This window comes from Phodopus roborovskii, unplaced genomic scaffold (genome assembly GCF_943737965.1).
Source record: "Phodopus roborovskii unplaced genomic scaffold, PHOROB, whole genome shotgun sequence".
Lineage (NCBI taxonomy): Eukaryota > Metazoa > Chordata > Mammalia > Rodentia > Cricetidae > Phodopus > Phodopus roborovskii.
Window position 1 is genome coordinate 9,432,919 of NW_026126636.1, and position 23,290 is coordinate 9,456,208.

General features: G+C 48.4%; 1 protein-coding gene across 1 annotated transcript in view; it reads right to left on the reverse strand.

Annotated features, from left to right (window-relative positions):
• Nucleotides 1–21,476, reverse strand: part of LOC127238857 (zinc finger protein 180) — a 36,679-nt gene extending 15,203 nt beyond the window's left edge. Inside the window, exons 1-5 of the mRNA XM_051207611.1 lie at nt 21,267–21,476; nt 17,771–17,851; nt 14,725–14,799; nt 10,301–10,421; nt 5,091–6,778 (exon numbers count right to left, since the gene is read on the reverse strand). Coding sequence (XP_051063568.1) covers nt 5,091–6,778; nt 10,301–10,421; nt 14,725–14,799; nt 17,771–17,821 — 1,935 coding nt within the window. The 5' untranslated portion in view covers nt 17,822–17,851; nt 21,267–21,476. The remainder of the gene's footprint in view (nt 1–5,090; nt 6,779–10,300; nt 10,422–14,724; nt 14,800–17,770; nt 17,852–21,266) is intronic.
• Nucleotides 21,477–23,290: the final 1,814 nt, after the last annotated feature.

Genomic DNA, 23,290 nt, shown 5'->3' on the forward strand with positions numbered 1-23,290 from the left:
CTGGCTGGCTGGTTGGGTGGCTGGCTGGGTGGTTGGGTGGCTGGCTGGGTGGGTGGCTGGCTGGCTGGTTGGGTGGCTGGCTGGGTGGGTGGCTGGCTGGGTGGGTGGCTGGCTGGGTGGGTGGGTGGCTGGCTGGGTGGGTGGCCCCTGACACCCTGCTCTCCCTGTTTTCCCAATGCTCTCCCCTCCTTCTTTGTCCCTCTCTGTATCCTCTCTGCCTGACAACCCACCTACACTTGCTCCTGCCTTGCTATTGGCTGTTCAGCTCTTTTTTAGGACCATCAGGTGTTTTAGCCAGACAAATAACCGAAGCTTCACAGAGTTAACCAAATGCAGCATAAACAAAAATCACACACCTGAAAATACACAAACATCCATGACCCATCTGAGAACCAAAAGCCTCCCACAATCCAATTCTTGCCAAAGTGGATGTCATTTTTTCTAGACTACTTCCTATTGACTTTGGGTGAAGGCATTTGGGGGGGGGAGGTCCCTGATAAAACAGATTATGACCAAGTCCTGGGAAGACCAGCTATATAACCTTTGTTGATAGATATCTCCTGTCAAGATTCAGGAGGTCTATAGCCGGGTGTCAGTGGTGTCTTTAATCCCAGCACTTGGGAGGCAGAGGCAGGTGGATTTCCGAGTTCCAGGCCAGCCTGGTCTATAGAGGTAGTTCCAGGACAGACTCCAAAGCTACACAGAGAAACCCTGTCTCAACCCCCCCCCAAAAAAAAGATTCACGAGGTCTCACTTGATCAAACCTGATCCATATTATTCCTGAAGGAATCTACAGTCTCTTGTCTCCTGTGGGAGCAAAATTCCAAAGCCTTTTTTATTTCCATTTGACAAATATATGTTTTGATTTCTTTTTTTAAAGTTAAGATAGCCCTAGAGCATCTAAATCAGTTCAATTTCACAGTCCTGTTCACAATCCCACATCTCCCTGAATCTGCCTTTTGCCCATTAGCATTCCAGTACTTCAAAACCAACATAACAGGATTCAGATTCCCTGTGTGTTTCCACCTCTACCGGGGGTAGTGGGGCGCAGCTGGTGGATGGACGGTAGGTAGACTCCTGGGCGCAGCTGATGGATGGACGGTAGACTCCTGGAAAGCCGCTTCAGCACTTTGCTACCACCTCAGGGGCCCAGCAGAATGTGGGGCAGATATTGAGCCTCTTCCTTCAAGCAGTGGAGCAGTTCCTGCCTCTGAGGTACAACAACATTCTGCTGAATCGGAACCAGCATCTCCTCTGGGCTCAGGAGGGTCTTGCTGACCGAGTTTTCCTTGATGAGAAGCTGCTGTTGCTTGTCCTGCACCTCCGGAAGCAGAAGTTGCCAGTGGCCAACCTCATTCAGCAGTCCCTGGCTCTGGGCATGAAAAGGCTTGAGCTCTACCCACAAGCCACTGCACCAGCAGCAGTACTTTCTTCACGCTGGATCCCGTAGCGCATCTCTCCACCTCCTCCACTAGGCTCTGGAGGCGGCCAATCAGGACTTATCGCACTCTCAAGAGTGCAGTCCTCTGGGTAAATTGCCAGCCATCCCGGATGAGATGAGCAGTTGATGGCAGGACCTGGCTGGAGTGCAATGGGTCTGGGTCCTGGATATATCTTGTTTGAGCCCATCCCCACTACACAAGGACCAGATCTCCATCTCCCGCTCTGCAGCCAAGTACTTCCAAGGCAGCCAGGGTGTGGCCTGCGGGGTGGTTCGTCAGCAGTGTCTCAACTGAGCTCAGCCATTGTTGATAGGAACGTCCTAAGTGGTTATCAAGAGGGCTTAGGATGCTGCCTCCCCTGGCCTGGGGAATGAGAAGGTTCTTCAGAAACTTGAGTTCAGGAACACCTCAGGCTCTAGAGCTGGTGCTGCTGACACCGAGGTCCAAAGGTCATGGCTGAAGGCACCTAAACGGATTCTGCAAGGAACCTTGCAGCCCAGGTTGCTGTCTTCGCACAGCCCGGCCCTGGGCCTGAAGAAGAGTCCGACGATGAGTTTCTTTCAAGCTCTCAGGGACTGTGCTATGGCAATGTCCTGAGCCCCAGTCTCTCGTCTAGCCCCTGGGTCTCTGCACGCAGGCGGGCCACAGTGGCTTCTTCTCCATCTTCGAATGGACCTTCGGATTGTTATGATGGCCACACCAGAGGACGTTTCCCTGAATGGTCTTGATACTCTTTGAATATGCACATGTTGCACAATGTAGGCCCGGATGTCAGCCCCACCCCCTGACCCACACACAGCCTGCACAGTGTCGACTCCCCGGGGCGGGCCGCGTGAGGCCCTGCAGCCCTGCAACTAAGTTCCCGAGCATTCTGCGTTAGTTCCATGGCTGTCAGAGAGCTCAGCGGCATTCTCAGCTTCCGGCACTCTTCAAGCATGGCGCCCACCTCTGACGTCACGAGTGCGACCCTGAGACGTCACTAGTTGCCAGGCTGACTGTCGGTCTCTGGTTTGGGATGGATTAAAAACAAACAAACAAAAAAAATTTTTTTGTTGTAGAAAATTATCAGGATAGGCACACCAATCTTTAAAAATCAAGGAACAGTAAGATGGCTTATTTTGGTAAGGCGCTTGCCGGGAAGTCTGATGACCTGAATTTGATCCCCTAGAAAGAGAACTGGCCTGGCCTCGAATTCAGAGATCTACCCGCCTCTGCCTTCCAAGTGCTGGTATTAAAAGTGTGCAACACCACAGCCCAGAGCGAGTTTGAGGACAGCTAGGGCTAAACAGAGAACCCCTGACTTGGGGAAATCCCACCAAATTTAAGTTGCTGTATTAGTCCATATGTGCACAATGGCATGTGTCCCTCCACAATAAACAAGAGAAAAACACCTCAATGTTGTCTACTAAGCTTGCCTGAGTAATTCAGTCCTGGATTTAAAAGTGTGTGTGTGTATGAGTGCTTTGCTCACATGTAGGTCTATGCATATGTGTGCTTTGAGCCCACGGAGGTCAGAAAGGGTGTGGGATCCTGGAACTGCTGCAATGGGTGGTTGTGAGGCACAATGTGGGTGCTGAGAACTGAACCCAGCAAGAAAAGCAAATGCTCTTCCCCACTGAGCCACCTCCCCAGGCCTCATTGCCTCACTGAAAATTCTAGTGTTGATATCCCTGCTTCTCCCTCTCCCTGGGTCCTGGGCAACCTGGCCCTGTTCCTGCTCCCAACTCCTCTCCTTCTTCTGCCCCGTGGTTTCTCCTCAGCACCCACCTGTCACTCCTTTCCAGGATCTGGGCCCGCGCCTTCTCTTTAGGGAACGTTCCTGGTCTCCGGGACTCTCTAATCCTCGGGTTCTCTCCCCACCCTGGGATCTCTCTTCCCGGGGTGACCTTCCCTGGCCCTGGGATCCATCTTTGACAGGTGATCGCTCCTCACTGACAGCTGTCAAAGGTTGCACGGCTTAGTCCTGCAATCCTTAGGTGGCTGTCTAAGGGCTCTACATGCAGAAACCATGTGGAATTGGGTCCGCATGGAGCTGGGCCAAGGGCAGCTCCATGACTCCAGTTTCAACAGACCCCACTGCTGAGACTCGTTCCAAACCGCTCCCATTCCTATATAAGCACCTCCTGCCTGATTTCTTCCCATTTCTGCTCCCATCACTTTGCTCCCTTTCCCAATAAGCTCCATGTGGGTTTGTTGAGTTTGATGGATCGTGTTTCACTGCCCAAAACTGCACCAAAGAACATCTACTCCTGGATACCAGGGGTCACAATACCACAGGAGGGGAGAGAGCAATACCATTGGGAGTATACTAGAAATATGCTAGGGAATACTAGGAAATATGCTAGGGAATATACGCAGGAGAGCCCACTTCCCTTCTATATTGCCCAGGTCCTCAGTCTTCAAACAGGATGTTGCTGATGGAAATTCTTGCCAATAGAACACTTTCACTTGGAACATTCCATGGAATCTGAGCTCTAGAGAGTGACTGGCTCAGGCTGAGCTTAATGGAAGCCACTAAGCATATGGTTAGCCATTCTTTAAACGCTCAAACAAGAAGGTCTGTTTCTTTTTAGCTTCTGCTCAACTTTTATTCCTTGTACAACATGCATCTCCAAAAGATGACAACATAAACAATATCAAATAAATAGACCCATGATCCCTTTTCAACTTCAAACTATACACATTTTATCAAATTGGTTCCAGAGATTCTCTATATTCTTGCCAAGTATTTCATATCAGCCATTTTAACACAAATCTTTACTTGTAACAGAAGTATACAAAATAGTTTAAAAACTAACAACTGGGAAACTTTGTGCAGATTGACATGGTCAAATTTTATTTTCCAATATTGTTATAACTCAACCCGATGAGTCACGGGGTCAGCATTTCATTTAGTCTTTAGACTTAGTTTATCTGAAATTCAGAGCTCAGTGCTTCCTGAGGTAGGAAAGCAGCATGTGCATCAGGACAGGAGGGTACACCAGAGTGAGTTTACCACTGGGCTACGACTGAACCCTGAGCTGTTAAGCCTGTGTAAATGAGGGATGGAAAAGCTGGTCCACCTGCAGTGAGAGGGCACAGGGGTTCTGGGGGGAGATGAGGAGGGAGGACATGGCACAGGGAGCCAGTAGCATGAAGGGGAAGACACAGGGAGCTGGAAGTGCTTCTTGGTGGCCAGTGGCTACCTTCTGAACGCAGGCTGTTCTAAAACTAGAACAACCTCTGAGCTGAGGGCCAGCTTTACTATAGGGAAGCCATGTGTCAAGGTTCAGCCCAGAACAATCAAACACAGGGGTGTCTGAACTAAGCTTGCCATATCTGAACTAAACTCAGCTTTTCTGGGCCTAGTTCCTCCTCCTCAAGTGCTCTGGGAGGCCGCCTCTGCCAGGTAGCAGGCAGCCTTCTGAAACCAGTTTCAGGATGACGCCTGCACAGAGCCACGTAAGAAAGTACCTCTGCTGGGTGTGTCACAGCTTTTCATCCCCAGGGACCTCTTATCCTCACCTGTCAAACTAAAGACCCTACTCTTCTCTACTGGCGACACAGGAGCAACCCTGGGTATAATGGAGAGGGCTAGGCTGACAAGTGTGAACTCAAGCTCAGACTCTGAACTAATCAGGACTTACAAGACTCGTCACTGTGAGTAGCCTGGTGCCTACTGCGCTTAGAACTGCTAATGAATGCTTTCCCACACTGGCCGCACTTGTAAGGTTTCTCCCCGGTGTGAGTTCGCTGGTGGACGATGAGCCGAGCACTCAGGCTGAACGTTTTCCCGCACTGGTTACACTCGTAGGGCTTCTCTCCAGTGTGGGTCCTCTGGTGCTGAGTGAAGCAGGAGCTCTGCCTGAAGGTCTTGCCACACTGGCTGCACTCGTAGGGCTTCTCTCCAGTGTGGGTCCTCTGGTGAACCACCAGAACATAGCTCTGGCTGAAGGATTTCCCACACTGCTTGCACTGATACGGCTTCTCTCCAGTGTGTGTTCTCTGATGCATGACCAGATGTGAACTGCGGTTGAATGATTTCCCACACTCACTGCACTCATAAGGTTTCTCTCCTGTGTGTGTCCTTTGGTGCGAGACGAGCTGGGAACTCCAGCTGAATGATTTCCCACAGTAATTACACTCAAAAGGCTTTTCTCCAGTGTGAGTCCTCTGATGTGCGACCAGCTTATAGCTCTGACTAAAGGACTTCCCACAGTGATTGCATTCATAAGGCTTCTCTCCAGAATGAATTTTCTGATGCGCAATAAGCTTGTAGCTCTGGATGAAGGATTTCCCACACTGAGTGCACTCGTACGGCTTCTCTCCGGTGTGAGTCCTTTGATGCGCAATAAGTTTGTAGCTCTGCCTGAACGACTTCCCACACTGGCTGCACTCATAAGGCCGCTCACCAGTGTGAGTTCTTTGATGCACCACAAGAACATACCTCTGGGTAAAAGATTTCCCACACAGATTGCATCTGTATGGTTTCTCTCCAGTATGAATTCTCTGATGGGAAACAACATGAGAGCTCCGGGTGAAGAACTTCCCACACAGGTTGCACTTGTACGGCTTCTCCCCTGTATGAGTTCTTTGGTGTGCAATGAGATGTGAACTCCAACTGAAGGACTTGCCACAGTATTTACATTCAAAACGTTTCTCTTCAGGATAGTTTCTCATGTTCTGAGGAAGAGATGGACTTGGGGCACTTTTACTACATTTATACTGGCCCTCTTTAAAAGGAATTCTCTGTTGTTCATTGAGGGATATGTTATGGTTCAAAACTTGTCCACGCCCTTTAAAGCCAAAGGTTTTACCTTCTATACGAACTTTTTCATGGAGATTTAGGGGTGTGCCATGGCCAAATGATGAAACGCGGCCATTAAATTCATAAGACTGACCTCCTTTTGGGGCTCCTGTAAACTGAGTGAGATGAACACTCTGAAGGGCGTTTCCGTAGTTGTCATCTTTAGAGAGCTCTGCATTATCACCACCCTTCTGATGACTGTCTGCATCAGCGTCATCATGCAACTTTTTAACACGTGGTGCCTGTTTATGAAAATGGTTTCTGAGAGGAATCATGGGGAAAGAACACCGGCTGGAACTCAGGCAACTCCTATCAAGTTCAGCGCTCCTGTAGACCGTCTCAGGGGTACCAGCTCTTGCTTGGGGAAAGGCCTCTTCCTCCTGCTTTTCTGGTTGTTTCTCCAACTGCTCCTTAGACGCACGGCCTTCTTCACAGGAGGAGACCGAAGGATCCTCCCTTGCCAATCTCTCTATCTTCACTTCATGGGATGCTTCTTCATCAAAGACAGTCTGCTTTGAGGTTTCTTCTATTCCATGCACAGCTGGCAAGTCTGAAAGACAGTATAACATGACATCTGTGTTGGTCACTTTTAACACCACTGTGACCATATGCCCAACAGTAACAAGCCTACAGGAGGAAGACTGACTTTGGCACATGGTTCAGAAGTTTCAGTCCATAATCACTTAGCCTCAGACTCAGGGGTTTGTGCAGAATGTCATGTCAACAGGAGTGTGTGGAGAGGGTACAACTCAGAGCTAGAAATCAGGGAATGATGGAGACCAGAGAGCAAGTATAATCTGCAAAGACACACAAAGGAAACGACCCCTTTCATCAAGGCAGACCCCACATTCTGGTTTCTAGAACCTTCCAATAGTGTCACCTGCTGGAGAGCAAGCATTCAACACGTGAGGCTGTGGGGTACACTTCGTACCTGAACCACAACAACACCCTATACACTCCTGCCCCTAAAAACTGAGCTACAACAGTGGGGGAAAACTTACAAGAAATGACACAAAATGCCCTGACTTGTACACCTATGACATGGGCTGAGAAGGGAACACGAAGATGGCTACGAGCTGAGAGGCGTCACAGCTTTGGTCAGGCAGTGGTGGCACAAGCCTTTAATCCAAGCACTCATGAGCAGAGGCGGGTGGATCACTGAGTTCAAGGACATCCTGGTCTACAGAGCAAGTCCCGGGACAGCCAGGGCTACACACAGAGAAACCCTGTCTGGAAACAACAAGAAAAAACTTTCAATTCTTGTTAGTCCTAGACACAGGTTCACTGAAATGCTACATTTGTAGAAATGTCTGGAGGCATGAAGCTAACTAGCAGAGTGTATATCAACAAGCCATCTGTGAACCCAGAATACAGGTACAGGGCAATATTATCTCAGTTCTCCAAACACCTGACCCTGGATTCTTGTGACATCAACAGAGTCTAGAAGTTTGTACAGAACCTGAGTCTGAGTGATACATGAAGAGCTGGCGCAGAACAAGGGGTCACACACATGGTCCATAAGACAAGGAAAGTAGCAACTACCAGTGGGGTTTGGAAACAGACTTTCTGCACATGCAATGACCCTATGTGCCTGGTTCTTAAATGGAACTAGTACCTCCGGGTACAGCGTCAACTTTCCACCATAACGAATGAGAGCTATCATGATGTCCAGAGCACCCTCCTCTGTAAGCATGGAAATGAAAGTATGGCGACAGTGGGGTCTAGGCTGCTAGCAACATTCCCTCTAAACAAAGCGGTGGGGAGGGCCACTACACAGTCCCCACCTCCTCCTACCCACCTACCCGTGTCTTCAAGAGGAGCTAGAGGAGAGTGGGAACTCCTTAGTGGTGCCTAGGCTTTTGTAAGTTTTCTCCATGCTGGGTGTGCTTTCGATGATCTAGTTGCCTTTTAGTGACCTCTGCTCCTGTAATTAATCCAGAAAACTCAGTAGTTACCAAGCTGGATGTGGTGACTTGAATAGGAATGACAACGCTCCAGCCCCAGCAAACAGCAGAACTTGGCAGCTTCAGCCACATAATTCTTTAGCGTCAAGGATAGAAGGAAGGGTTATGGAACCTTCCTCTGAGACTAAACCGCTGCTGAGGCCAGGCATGTGTTAGGATGTCCCTGAATGGAGGCCCAGAAAGGCCATTATATGAAGCTAAGGTGAAACCTGGATTGCATTGAGACACCAAGATGTTAGAAGTGCCAGAGTCGTGGAGCACCTGCCAAGGAAAGCTGCTGACCACAAGAGAAAGGTGTGTTGCAGTCCACAAAGCTGATAGGACTTGGAGCTCTGAAGAGTGCTTGACATCACAGACAGCAATGCCGAGTGTGGAGTCTGCCCAGCTGGTTTTCACTTTGCTTTGGTCCTGTATTTCCTCACTCTGTGCCCTTCCCTACGCTTTAACAGAATGCTAATGTATACTATGCCCTGTGCCATTGTATGTTGGAAGTATATGATCTGCTTTTTTATTTCAATTCTACAGGAAATTACAGTTAAGAGACAGCAGTAGGACTGAATGCATCTCCACATTATGTGATGGCTTCAAGCCTACGACAGCCAGGGAATGCAATGTGGCAGTTTGAATAGGAACCACCAAAGACTCGTGCGTTTGGATGCTTTGCCCATAGGGTCTTGCACTAATAGGAGGTGTGGCCTAGTTGGAGTAGGTGTGGCCTAGTTGGAGAGGGTGTGGCCTAGCTGGAGTAGGTGTGGCCTTGGAGTAGGTGCATCACTGTAGAGGACTTTATTTAAGGTCTTATGTGCCTAAGCTACTCCCAGTTTAGCACAGCCTCCTTCTGCCGCCTGTGGATCAAGACAGAGGACTCTCAGCTCCTTCTCCAGTGCCACCTCAGCCTGTGTGCTGCCATGTTTCCCGCCATGACAATGGGCTGAACCTCTATAGGACAGTCCCAACAAAATGTTTTCCTTGTAAGAGTTGTCATGGTCATGGTGTCTCTTCACAGCAACAGAAACCCTAACCACAACACGGGGCTTGAATGTGATTGTCTGTTGGAGCACCATCAAAAGTAGACAGACATTCTGTACATCTTCCCAGGAAAGGTCAAATGCACTGGTAAATTCTTAATATTCCTTACCTTGCTTTAATTAGGAGACTGCATGGTTTGAAAAGCTGGTGGAAGAAGATACTGGATTTTGGGTATTCAGGCTGAACACAAAAGAAATCACTGCTAAGTTTAGTCCCAAGCCTTGGCCTTTAGAAGCTGTGAAATCTGAACAAAGTCAAACCCAATGAAATGTGTGTGTGTGTGTGTGTGTGTGTGTATGCATGTTTATAATTATTTTTAGTTTATTTGACAGAGTTTCTCTGTGTAGCCTTGGCTATCCTGTAAACCAAAATGACCTAGAACTCACAGTGATCCGCCTGCCTCTGCTTCCCAGGAGATGGGATTAAAGGTGTGCACCACCACCCAGCTAATAAATTATATTTTATATAAATTTTTATTCCCAGAGTGGAGTGAGGTCACCTCCTTTAAAGGTTCTACAAGGCTGAAGAACTGACTGCAAGAGCATATTAATGGTCGGTGTTTTCCCACTCAGGTTTTCAAATGACCGCTGGTCTGCCAATGCCCCCAGATCTTCAAGCACCAATATTGCCCTCCCCAGAACATCCAGGTCTGCAAATGTCCCCAATCCTTCCAATGCAAGCAGGTTTCAAGTTTTCCTGTGATCCTCAGGCCCTGGATTCCCCAGCCTCTCCAGAGTCAGCAGCAGTCTCTTTGCCCTCCCAGGGAGCAGCACAGGGGTGCCCTGAGGGTAGCTAACAGGAAAGGACTGTGAGCTAGAGGACACCCAGAGGTTCCTAGGGTTGCAGAAAGAATCGATGTGCAGGAGCACCAGGCCCAGGTCTGGTTTGAGAATATCAGAAGAAATTTTCTCAGCAGCGTCTCCAGGAACGTCAGGAAGGACTCCTGGGTGCTCTGCCAGGGAGCCAGCACTGCAGGCTGTCCTCTGACCTTCCCCTGCATGCTACAGGGAGTTCATGAGCCCACAAGAGAAACACACATAAAGACATCCATCTGGCTGTCGAGCCGGCTAAGTACTCACCCCACAGGTCCCTGGGGCCCTCCAGGGTCACACTTCTCTCTGGGGTTCTCTGGGCATTGTGCCAAGTGCTCTGTTCCTCCTCAGTGAGGTCCACGGTCACAATCTTGAAATCTGTGCTTTCCTGGAACAGCACACACACTCCTGCTTAGGTAGGCATTGTTGTTTGTTTTCCAGAATTCATGGACAGAGACTTTAACCAAACAGGCAGTTATCCTTAGAATATCCGCACCCAAAGTGAGGTCAGAAGCATCTCAGAGAGAAACATCAAACAAGATGTATCCATCCCAGTATACAGACTGAACCCAGACCCTCACACAATAGGCAAACACTCTACCCTTAAGTCATGTTCCCAACCTTTAAAGATGCTATTTAAAGATTGCTGGAGAGGCGGCTCAGTGGTCAAGAGCACTTGTTGCTGTTGCAGAAGAACAGGGTTCAATTCCCTGCACCCCCATGGTGGCTCACAAACACCTATAACTCTAGTTCCAGAGAATCCAATCTCCACAGCTAATAAGGAAACATATAGTGTGCAGACATACAGACAAAAACACATACATAAAATAATATAAATACTTTTTAAATTTTATTATTATTATTTTATGTGACTGGATGCCATGCCTGCTAGTATTCATCTGTGTTGTATGTGTACAGTGCCTGCAGAGGCAAGGAAAGGCATCAGATGCCCTGGGATTGGTGTCGTGTGGGTGCTGGGAATTGAACCTGGGTTCTCTGGAAGAGCAGCCAGTGCTCATAATCATTGGGCCATGTCTCCAGCCCCGAGATTTTTATCTGTTGGTATCATCACGTGTACATGACAGAGATATGCCCAGCGCAGAGAACAATCTCAGGCCGACTCTTGCTTCCCATCCTGAGGCAGTTCTGTTTCTACCATGCTGCATACTCCAGGACAGGTGACTTGGCAGCTTCTTTGGCAAATATCCTGGCAGTTGATTGCTGGGGTTGGTGAGATGGATAGGAGGGGGGGAGGCACCTGCCATTAAGTCTCACAACTTTGGGGCCCACAGGGGGGGAGAGAAAAGACTCCCAGGAGTTGTCCCCTAACCTCCACAAACATGCTATGATCAGTTTTTGTGCATGTGTGTATACATATGTCAGCATGCGCACACAGCACACACACACAAGTTAAAATTCTTGGTGAGGCTCTTTATGCTGACCCAGAAACTCAAGCTGCACATGATGAACACATCTTGACTCTATGCAGTACAGCAGCTTTGAATGCTTTGGATAAGGTCCATGAACCGGGGGAGATAATAGAATCCTTTACCAAGGTGGGGCAGGATCCTAGAGAACACTTTAGCATATTTCTACAGATTGTCTAGAGCAGTACAATTAGAGGTAGCAGACCCAGATTCTAGGTGAACACTCTTAGAATCATTAGCTTATGAGAATTCGAATCCACAATGCAAACAAGTGCTTTGACCCTTAAAAATCAGATCAGCACCACTGGATGAATGGGTCTTGTATACAGCTAACATTGGGTATAACGACCATGACACTGAAGCTTGGGTAGAAGCCATATCCAAAGGTTTGAGAAGACATCAAGATAACAGATGTCTTAACTGTGGTGACACAGAAGCTTGGGTAGGAGAAGCGATCTCCAAAGGTTTAAAAAGATATCAAAATGCCAGATGTTTTAATTGTGGTAGAACAGGATAATCTAAGAAGAAATTGTAGGTAAAGCATTCCTAGGAATAACACTTCTAGGAATGAATCAAACAGAAGGCCTCAGCCTCAGCCTCAGCCTTCTGGGTTATGTGGCAGATGTGGCAAAGGCCGACACTGGACCAATGAATGTCAATCGACCAGAGACAAGCAAGGAAACCCTTTACAACTGGGAAACTCCTTGTGTTCAAAAGTGGTTCCTCCCAGTACTGCGGAGGACAATCTTCCTCAGGACAATTAGAAAATCCAGTGCCTATCGTAAAAAATCATACCACTCTAGAAGACAGATTAGCTATAGAAGGTGAATCAAACATAAATTTCGACAAGTTTCTATAATGATCAAAGGCCCAAACTAAGGGAACAAATAAATAACCAATTGATTGAGGGGATCCTCGACACTGACCCTGATGTGACCATTATAACTCAAAAATCTTGGCCTCTAAGATGGCCCTTGGAAGAAGTAAATGTCCAATTCTTAGGATTAAAACCCTATCTCAGGTAAAACAGAGCACAAGATGGGTTAAATGTGTAGGCCCAGAAGGATAGAGAGGAAGGTTGAGATCATATGTGGCTAATATAGGAATATATTTATGGGGCAGGGGAAATGATCTGTTGCAGCAATGGAATACACAGATTAACATTCCTCCAGTATTAGACGTGAACCATAAGCAAACTCATGGTTGCAGAAAAATATTGTAAAGTACTATACAAGACAGACACCAACTATCCAGGCTGTACAAAAACAGAATACAAGGGCCAAACTAACAGAGGAACCAAAAGCCCAAAATGGCTAAAAGATGAACCTGTCTGGGTAGGGCCTTGGCCTATGACCTCTGAAAAGGTAGAGGCTTTAGAAAAGTTGGTTCAGGAACAGCTAAATGCGGGATACATCGAAGAATCTATCAGCCCTTGGAATTCTCCTGTATTTGTTATAAAAAATTGTCAGGACCACATATGGAATCCATTCCATCTTGCCCCATGTTCAGAGCATTTCTATTGTCCTTAAGACATTGAGTTTATGGGCTATAGGATGCTTGGGCCTTGTTGGTGAATGGCTCTTACCTAAATAACAATAGGCTTGGGCCCAGACAGCTTTAAACTCATCCTGAAGGCAGAGTATGGGTGGTTAAGGAGTGCTTTCAGGATTAGGGGAAGTAATTGCTATTTTTCCTTTATACATAATAATAGGAGTCCTCTGCGACTGACCCCTCCTTTGGTTGATTATGTAAGTTTGGAGGTATGAAATAATTGGGACATTCAGTATAGACTGAACATGCTTTCCTGAGGACTATCCCATGTTTCTGTCTCTTAATTCTATTAGCTAGCCTTTCCCTCATCTACACTCCCTGATTCATGAACAGAGATGGGGTCGCTCGGCTGGTTCCGATTGCAGCCCTCCAAAGACAGCATCTAACAAAAAAGAAATCTAGAAAATGGAGAATGCTCACAGACTTGAAAGCTATCAATTAAGTAATCCAGTCTATGGGCTCTCTACAGCCTGGAATGCCCTTGCCTTCTCTGATACCTAAAGAATGGCCCATTATAGTTATTGATTTAAAAGACTGCTTCTTCTCTATACCTTTACAAGAAAAAGATAAAGAAAAATTAGCCTTCATGGTACCTAATTAAAATTCTCAGCCAGTCAAGAGATATCAATGGAAGGTTTTGCCATAGGGAACACTAAATAGCCCCACCCTGTGCCAATATTTTGTGCAAAAACCCTGTAAGCACACACCAAGGACTGGAGAAGGCTACAATCAGAGTTTGTGTGATAGCATAACAGCTGGCCCCAGGACATGCAAGGAAGGAAGACAGGAGAGGGACATTTTGTGGTCTGCTTTCTGCACTGATACCACTGGTCCATTTGTTGAAGTAGGTTAGTGGATTAGAACTGATATTTAATATCTGCCTTGATTATGCTCTCCTGCATTCCCTCGACAGGCTCGTTCACTGGACCCGAGGCTCACTGTTTTGGTTGGGCTGGCCAGCCAGGAGGTTGGGGGATCCACCTATCTATCTCTACCTTGTAGCCTTCACAGTGGCGCTGGAGATTTGAACTTGGGTCTTAAGGCTTGTCTTAGCCACTGGGCCATCTTGCGGGCCCCTAGCCTTCTCCACTTTCATCAAGTATCTGCAATCAAGCCCCTCCTCTTCCTGACACACCACTTCTTCCCTCTAAGTCCTGAGAGCCCAGTCTCCCCCCACTGTGTGGCACTGGGGATAGAACCCCGGGCCTTGTGCTAACAAATACCACACTGAGCTCCACGTCAGCCAGGCCTCAAATCTACCCTTTGAAATCTCAACTCCTCGACCTGCAGAATCCTCGTAGCTCTGCACTTTGCACCTTTCTCATGACAAAGTTTCTCGGATAAGCTGCTCACTCTTGTGTGTGTGGAAGGGCGCACATGTGTGAATGTGCCTGGGCTGACCCTTTCTCAACTGTTCTGCACCTTCTTTGTGTCTCTCACTGAACCTGGTGCTCACCCATTTGGCTAGACTGGCTGGCCAGCAACCCCTGGGCCCTTCTGCCTCCACCTCCCTATCCTCCCGAGGCCCAGTTTTTCAGAAATGTGGGATGGCCCTTGGGCCTTCAAAAATGTTCAAGGAAGACCTCACTCACTTCTCACCAGCCCGTCCAATCTTGTTTTCATCCCCCCTCTCTAATCTTGTCCCAGCTCCCTTCAATTTGCTTTTACCACTCACACCTCTCCAGGTAACGGAATGGGCCTTGCCCAACTCACCTGGGGCATGGTGTCCAGTGGCCCAGCATCTTCTCCCTCCACTTCGATGATCATCTCTTGGGGTAGAACAAAGTTCTGAGAAACCAAGCAGATGAGACAAAGGGAACCCATCAGAGAACAAAGCAGAGACCGGAACCCCCATGATGGGTCAACAGGATCTGACCCGAATCCAACTGCCAAACTCTGCTCCTCCACATAAGCAGCAGAGAAAAGGGACCTCCAAGGAATGAGGCCCCACTCGGCACAAGACTGTTGTGAGCGCTTCAGGATGGCCCTGCTTGTCAGCTGAAGGTGGCTATGGATCCCAGGAATCATACGGAGCAAAGCAACTCACTGTCCTGTCCCCCGGGCCCTGCCTAATCTCCTATATCACGCAGAAGTAAGGAGCAACGCAGACTCTAACATGACCCAAGCCAGAAGCAATTCAGGAACAAGTCCCCAGACCGCAGAGTGTCTTTTGCTTCTGCTGCGCCTTACATGCTTGTGCTGTCATCTTCCTCTGTATCTGGCATGGTGTGAATGGGTGTGGGACATCCCCACTGCCAGTAATGTAGTTTTCGAGACAGCATTTCTCTGTGTAGCTTTGGAGCCTGTCCTGGAACTCGCTCTGTAGACCAGAGAAACCCTGTCTCGGAAAAAAAAAAAATCTTCGGCAAGTCATCTCTAAGCCTTGATGTTTTCATTTCTTACTCTCCTCCTACAGAATATTATTAAACTTTATATTATTAATATACATGATTCCCTGGTTTGAATTATATGTCTAAGTGATGAAAGATGATGGTACCAAATAGTCCTGAAAACATAAATACAAGTAACAGCATTGTATTGAGAGGTTATATTTAGAAATATATGTATGTACATATACACATGTAACAACAATTAATGAAAAAAGAGGTCTGCAAGAGAGTAAGGAAGGGTATGTGGAAGGGTTTGAGGACAGCGAGGGAAGGGGAAATGATATATTATTATAATCTCAAAATTAAAATAAATTTTTAAAAAAGGGAAGCATATTCTCCTTTCCCCTTCATATCATCTGTGTTCTATACCCCACCTTCCTTAAAGAGAAATGAAGACAGGGACGTTTAAGTGAAGATGAATGGGAGGTTAGGAGAGAAAAATGGAAGAGGGAATAATTAACACAAAAATACATGAAAAAAAGCTATTTTAGACCTGATTTTTATAAGCTTCCTAAATATGCATGCACTTATATATATAAATTCATACACATACATAAATACATGTGTCTATGTATGTAAATGAATTTGATCAGCATTACCCCATACAAGTACACAAGGACTAATGCTCATTCTGAAAAACGTAGGTTCCCAAATAAGAAACCTCCCTCCAGCTATTAGAAAAGGGGGTGGGGGGATTGGTTTGATTTTGTATCTGCTTTTCAAAACAAGGTTTCTCTGTGTAACAGCCCTCCCTGGCTGTCCTGGAACTTGCTTTGTAGACCAGGTTGGCCTTGAATTCACATAGATATGCCTGCCTCTGCCTCCCAAGATATGCCCACAGGTATAATAACGACATGAATATGATGAGGTTAATCAACTGCTTTTCTACTGGAGACAGGACCCACTTTCAAGGAGGAAATGCAACCCTCGTACTGTAAACGTGACTAAAAGGCTGTGGTTTAGAGCCAGCATGCCCTAGAGGTGGGCCTATTACTCTAACTTCTAACTGCTGAATGAGCATCATAACAAACTGCCCTCTCAAAATCTCTATGCCACTGATTAGTGCAGCTCTCCGACCTCAACAAAGGTTTTGTTTTGTGCAGTGTTGAGGGTTGACACAGAAACTCACAACTGATCAACCTGCAGAGAATAAGTCTGTGCAAGGCTCGCGTTCCACCCCAGGCTCAGGGACGGCTGATGAAGAGGAGTGAAAAGACAGTTAGAGCCACAGGTCAACGAGACCAGAACGAAACACTGTCTTCTGAACAAGACAATCGCTGCACTCACAATCACAGCAGTTGTGCTATCTGCATAAGGCCTGCACGTCAAGCCAGCCAACACTGCAGCATGGTGGGTGGAGATGGCGCATGAGCCACTTCTCCTACCTGAGAAACTATTGCTAGTAAGTGTCTTCTACGAGAGGGAAATGTAGTTTTCTTTAAAGGTGTAGCTTTTGGTAGGCTCACCGCATTCCTGTGGATGGCTCCACACTCAAAGAGTATGGTAAGCACAAATTGGGCTGGGTGGATTATTTAAAAATTAAAGAGGACACAAAGCTGGGAAGGAATGGGGATGTGGCGGTGAATCTAGGAGTTAAGGGGAGCACTGGGAGGTGAATATGATCAAAATGGTATTGTGCATGTGTATAAAAGTCTCAACAGAAACATACAAACATAGAAGCAGATTGGGTTTCAACATATTTATAGGAAACAGAGACTCAAGAGGGCAAGGAACTGGAGGTGATGTAGGCATGGAAGAAGCTAGACAGGTTAGAGAATCGAGGCGATGAATTCATCACTAAGAACCTTTCATACGTAAGATTTTAAAACCTATTAACTGTACAATTTTTTCCTTGCCATAACATAAACACTTAAAATCGTCACTAAATTGTCTTCTCCTAAACTGACTGGTTGAAACCTATAGAGATCTTAGTGATTAACCGGAATATAGTCTGATTCAAAAGTTCTACTTATCATGGTAACACGTTGTGCTAGTCTGGATGTAATTGGCCCCATAAGCCCAAAGGGAATGGCACTATTAGGATTTGAGGTCATATATATACATATACATATATACATATACATACATATATATACGCACAAGCCACACCAAATCAGACAGTCCACTTCCTGTTGCCTTCGATCAAGATGTAGCTAGCCACCATGTGTACCTTCACACCACCATGCTCCCTCCCATGATGACAATGGAATGAACCTCTGAACTGTAAGCCCTACCTCAATTAAATGCTTTTCTTATACGAGTTGCCATGGTCATGGTGTCACTTCACAGCAACAGAGACCCTAACTTAGATACATATTAATAGGCAGAAATGAACAGAGGCCGCGGGGGGAAAGGGTGGCTGCACTCACCTCCACACAGGCCTGCGGGGACTCCAGAGACTCATCATCTTGCTGCTCCATGTCTCCTCCAGATGCAGCCAGGTGCCAGCTCTACAAACAAAAGAAGCTCTGAGCACAGCCTGCATGGCCACCCTCCAGCCCAGTCTGCCCCCTAGGTCATCTTCTACAAGTTAAAGCCACAATGGGCATTAATGAAGAATCCCTCAGTTCTTCCTCCAGGCTAAATCTTCCAAGATCCCATTGGTTCCTCCATTCTCCTGACCCGGTAAGCTCACCTCATACTCAAACACGGCCTTCTGCCCACTACCAATATGTGCGGCTTCAAATGGAATCTTCACTGAATCCTGGGAGCCCCACAAACACCTCCCACACAAAGAACTCCTTATATTGTGTACATGATGCCCTGAGCATGCAACCACAAACAGGCGGCTCTTCCCAGGGCTAGGAACCAAAGCCACCAGCCACATGGACAGAGCTCAGGAGACAGCCCAGCCTTCCCAAGGCGAGGGACCATAGCCACTGATCACATGTGTGCAGCTCATGTCTTCCCAGGAGCTGATGTCACCATGGCCCTTTCATCAACCAGGCCAGATCTTCCAGCAAACATCCCACAGTCTCCGCCGCCTTCCTATGCAAACAGGAACCCAGTCCCTTCCTCCACCATCTAACCTGAACCTGGCTCAGATTCTTACCCAAACCCTTAGGCCTTCAATTTGCAGCTTGAAGCTGATTCCTCCATTGATGTGGAGGGCTCTGGGGCCTGTGGCAGGCACAGCACATACCAGCCTCTTGCCAGGCCCAGAACCTGTACCTCTGTAGCCATCAGATTGTGCCAGTCTGATGTCACAGACTCTGAAACCAGGGCAGCGCCTGGCCAATCCCAGCTAGGCACCCAACCCCCCGCACCCCCTTGCTGGCTTATGTGGTGCCGAGGATGGCTCCCAGGGTTTTGTGCATGCTGGCAGTCTACCCACTAAACCACATCTCCACTCCCCATCTGTCTCTCTCACTCCAGCACTAGTGTATAGCCCACCTACTGCCCTCCACCCACTTCTGCAGGGCCTCAACCTGCCCAAATTCCTGCTATAACACTGTCCTCAGCGCCTGAATCCCTGTCTTTCCCCAGACTTGGGCACCAACTGGTTGTGATTACAACAAAATCCACAAAGACCCAGGCACTGTGTATCTACAATCCACAAAGACCCAGGCACTGTGATTCTACAATCCACAAAGACCCAGGCACTGTGTATCTACAATCCACAAAGACCCAGGCACTTTGTTTCTACAATCCACAAAAACCCAGGCACTGTGATTCTACAATCCACTTCTAGCAGGGCATGGTGACATACCTTCCACCCCAGCAGATTCTCACCCAGGATCTGAATTCAGACCCTGAGCTCTATGCCAATCTGGGGTTCTATTCTGCTTTTATTTGATTTTGAGTCCTTGGGATTTTGAGACAGGGTGTCGTGTAGTCTAGGCTGGCCTCACCATCCTTCTGACTCTACCTCCCCAGTGCTGAGTTTATAGGCATGTGCCACCAGACCTGGTTTATGAAGTGCTAGAGATGGAACCCACGGCTTTGTCCATGCTATAACCAAGCACCTAACCACCTGAGTTACATCCCCAGATCGGGTCCCCTTATGCCTGGAGGTCACAGCTGCCACAAAGGCCGTGCAGGCACCAGTTCTGCATGCCTGTAGTATGCAGTATGACTGATATCTGAGCACAGAGTGCCCAAGCCACTCTTAGCACCCCAGCACTTGGCTCCCTAGGTTTGCAAACCTGTGCTGGAGCCTTCCCATCTTCCACCCACCCCCCTACAAACCCAGGCATTCTATTGCCTGAAGGCAGAATCACCCAAAGCAAAGGTTCCAGCAATACCAACTCTGTAAAGATGCTTCCAGCATCCATCTCCTCCCACAGTAGTCAGAAGGCAGCTGGTGTGAAAAGTCCTTCGAGATACAGAGTGCTTAAGCCCAAGCTCTCCGGAGTGTCTACCCAACCTGAACACTTAAGACCCTGCATTATTCTACATGGGTGCCAAGATTCAGGTCAAGATCCTCTAACTCTGGTATGAACAAGGGTGCATTCTGCCTAGAACCGTCTGCTAAGCCCTGGGACCCTCAATCCAGTACTTGGCTGTCTAAAGGATTGATTGACTCAAGCAACATTGCCTTATCTTATGGTAAGAAGCAGGAACTACAGCCTGCTCTGTGTACCCATTTTCTCCAAATCGAAATGATCCCTTGTAGAGGGAGGTGGAAGGCTAAGACTCAGTAAGTAAACAAAACTTAAAAATCCCAGAAGCTGAAACTTTTGAGTCTCTCTCTCTCTCTCTCTCCATTTCTCAAGGTTATAGAAGCAATAACTGGGGAAGAGATACTCAGCCCAGGTGAGCCGCCTTTGAGTCTTGCAGGCAGCGATGCAGCTTTCCTGAGTCATCACCCATGGGCTTTTCAGTGAGGTAGCTGAGTCATCCATACTCCTGTAAGTAACCCCTCACCCGTGCTTCCGTAAGGACCAGCAATAAACCTACTGGCTAACCAGGCTAAACTGGGGTGTGGCCATTTCTTGGGTTGGTTGTCATGCCTGATCTGGGAACAGAAGACACGTATCTCCAACAAGCAGGACACCCTCGGTTTGCAAGACCAGTCTCTACCCGGGGTCCTAGAACCACCTTCCAAAGTGTTCGTTGGTGCTTCCGACACAAACACTTCCCCAAGAATACACCAACAGTGACAAAGCCCTTCTCTCTAGGAAAAAGAACCTGGGCATCCATCGGAAGGCTCTCCGCTAAACAGGCATGCGAGGAGGCGGCTTCTCGGTACTTTGGGACGCAGATGAAATTGCTCAGGTCGCAGGCACCTCTGCACCAGGGTCTCTCTCTATTGTCAAAGCTGACCCTGCATTCACACCTAAGGCCACCAAACTGTTCCGAGGAGCTATAGGGGACACACCCCATCATGGACTCAGTAGACTAAATGGGTGCATACTCCCCACACCAAGGTCACAAACACCCCCTCCAGGTAATACAAGACACTGTTCCCCCGTGACAGGCAGGACCCACGAGGCAGCCTGACTCCACACGGGGACAACTCAACTCCCTCCTTCCCCCGAAACTGGTAAGGGACCCTCCTGTGCCACGCAGACCTGAACTCTCCATACCTCAGAGGCCCCACCCTGTCTTTCCGGGTCGAGAGCACCTCTTCTTCCAAGTATCTCCCCCGGAGCCATCTACGCCTGTGGCCTGTCTTCCATCCTTCTGGACATCTTCGGTCCGTCCCAAACAAGCGCCACCACGCGCCCGACCCTCCGCGCATGCGCGCACTGCAGTCACAGCTGCCCCGTCCCCCCCCACCCCGACGTCCGCGACCCACGGAGGCCGGGACTGAGACGCAGGACCACCCCACCACTCACGGACACAGCCGCGTCCAGCTTCCCGCCCAGACCTTGCGCATGCGCAGGCCGAGCCCCATGAGCCGTGCCCTCAGCTCCTACCAACCTGGGTGTCCGCGAGCCCGCAGCGTGTGGGCCGCCCGGGGCGGGCCTGAGCCGCGCACGACTCCGCGTCGGGGCAGAGTGGGGTTCACAGCGTCCTGGCCCTATCCCGACGCATATCCGACATAGCTTAAGTGGCTTTAGTTTGGCATCCACGGGGTCGCTCCGTTCTGGCGGGGCCCCGCCACGAAGCCGGGCCACAGCCGGCGCCCACACACGCACACAAATGGCTGCACTGCCGGCTAAACCCGGAAGTGGGTGGTATCGACTTAGAACTACAATTCCCACAAGCCTCAGCGCAGCGCGCAGCCTCTAGAAGAGGCTCGGCACCAGGAGGCGGGCCCTCGAGCGCGACGGACTGGAGTGCGGCTGCGCCGTGCGTCCGAGCGTTTGAGAAGCGCTACCGGCAGTTCCGGGCGAGGCAGGGACGCGTGGAGGTCGGCCAAAGTCCTCCTCTAAACCAGGACAGAACTCCTCTAAACCAGGACAGAAGCTGGCTTGGGCACTGCCAAGTGTGGGAGACTGGCGATGTGCTCATTTTACAGTTCAAAGAGTACTAAGTGAGCGGTTGGGGTAGCTTACTGGATAAAGGCGCCTGTTGCCAAGGGTGATGGCTCGAGTTGGAATCCTGAACCCATCCGATGCCATTTAAAGAATTGATTTCCACAAGTTGCCCTCTGACCAACACACCAGCACCCGCGCAAATGCATGCACGCACGCACACACACACACACACACACACACACAAATAAATAAGCAAATTTAATTTTTTTTCCTAATAAAAAACTCTGGCTGACCTGAAATTCATAGAGAATCACTTCCTTCTGCTTCTCAAATGCTGGGATTAAAGACATTCACCACCACACCCATCTTATAGATGTGATCTTTTTAAAAATCAGTTATTTTTGTATTTGGCAATTGTCAGTGTTAGGTTTTAAAGTAACCTGGGACGAAAGGCTGTGGTGCTGGGACTGACCTGGGGTCCTCTGAAAGAGCACTGTGCATCTTAAGCGCTGAGCTGTCTCTCCGGCTCCTTCATCACTTGCTCTGTGTGTGCTACTGGAGATTGAACCCAGACTCGTGTGCCTGCCAGGCAAGCGCTTGGCCACTGATTTGCCCCCTCACCTCCATCTCCATCTGTGCTTTCGTTTTTAAAGACTACTTTAGAAGTGAGGGTGGTGGCACATGCCTTTGATCCCAGCAGAGGCGTGAGGATTTTCTATGACTTCAGGGCTATTCTGGTTTCAGGCCAGCCAGGGCTACATAGTGAGACACTGCCTAAAAAATTAATTAATTAATTAATTTGAAAAGGATATATTTTACTTTTTTTTTTTTTAATCTATATGCATTCAGGTGACTGCAGTAGCCAGAAAGGGTATTGGATCCCTTGAAGCTGGAGTTAGAGTAGGCCGTAACTCTCCCCACATGGGTGCTGGGAACTGAACCCAGCTCCTCTGAAAGAGCTGCAAGTACTCTTAACCACTGAGCTATCTCTCCAGCCCAGCTCTGTTGCTTTAAATGAAATGTGAACCGGTTGTCCAGAGCCTGACCCACTCAGAACATCGTGAGGTCCACAAAGAGGGCAGGCAATGGCTGGATTCTGATGTGCACACCCAAGGCCATGGAGTGTGTGACCCAGCATGGCCTGTGTAAACTTTCTAGGGAAAGGAGCCTGGCATCCATTAGGCTGACCGGCTAATCTTGCAGTAAAGGCTGTGGGCTGGGTTCACCAGTTTCTGTTAAACCAAGGGAGATTGGTTTATCTGTTAAATGTACACTCCGGTCTACTCGATTTATAGACAGTCTATGGCCCAAACAGCCTGGTGCTGCTCCACACCCTTGGAAATTCCTCCTTTTCATTGCCCTATAGCCATAACAGTGCCTCCAAGAATGGGCCATGGACCTGCCCGCTGTGGTAGACGGGCTCTACGGCAGCCCCACAGTACCCTGCCTCTTGCATTGTTGCCCTCATACAGTCCCCAGCCCTGATGAAGAAACCCTGATTTTGCATCGAGAAAAATAGGACAA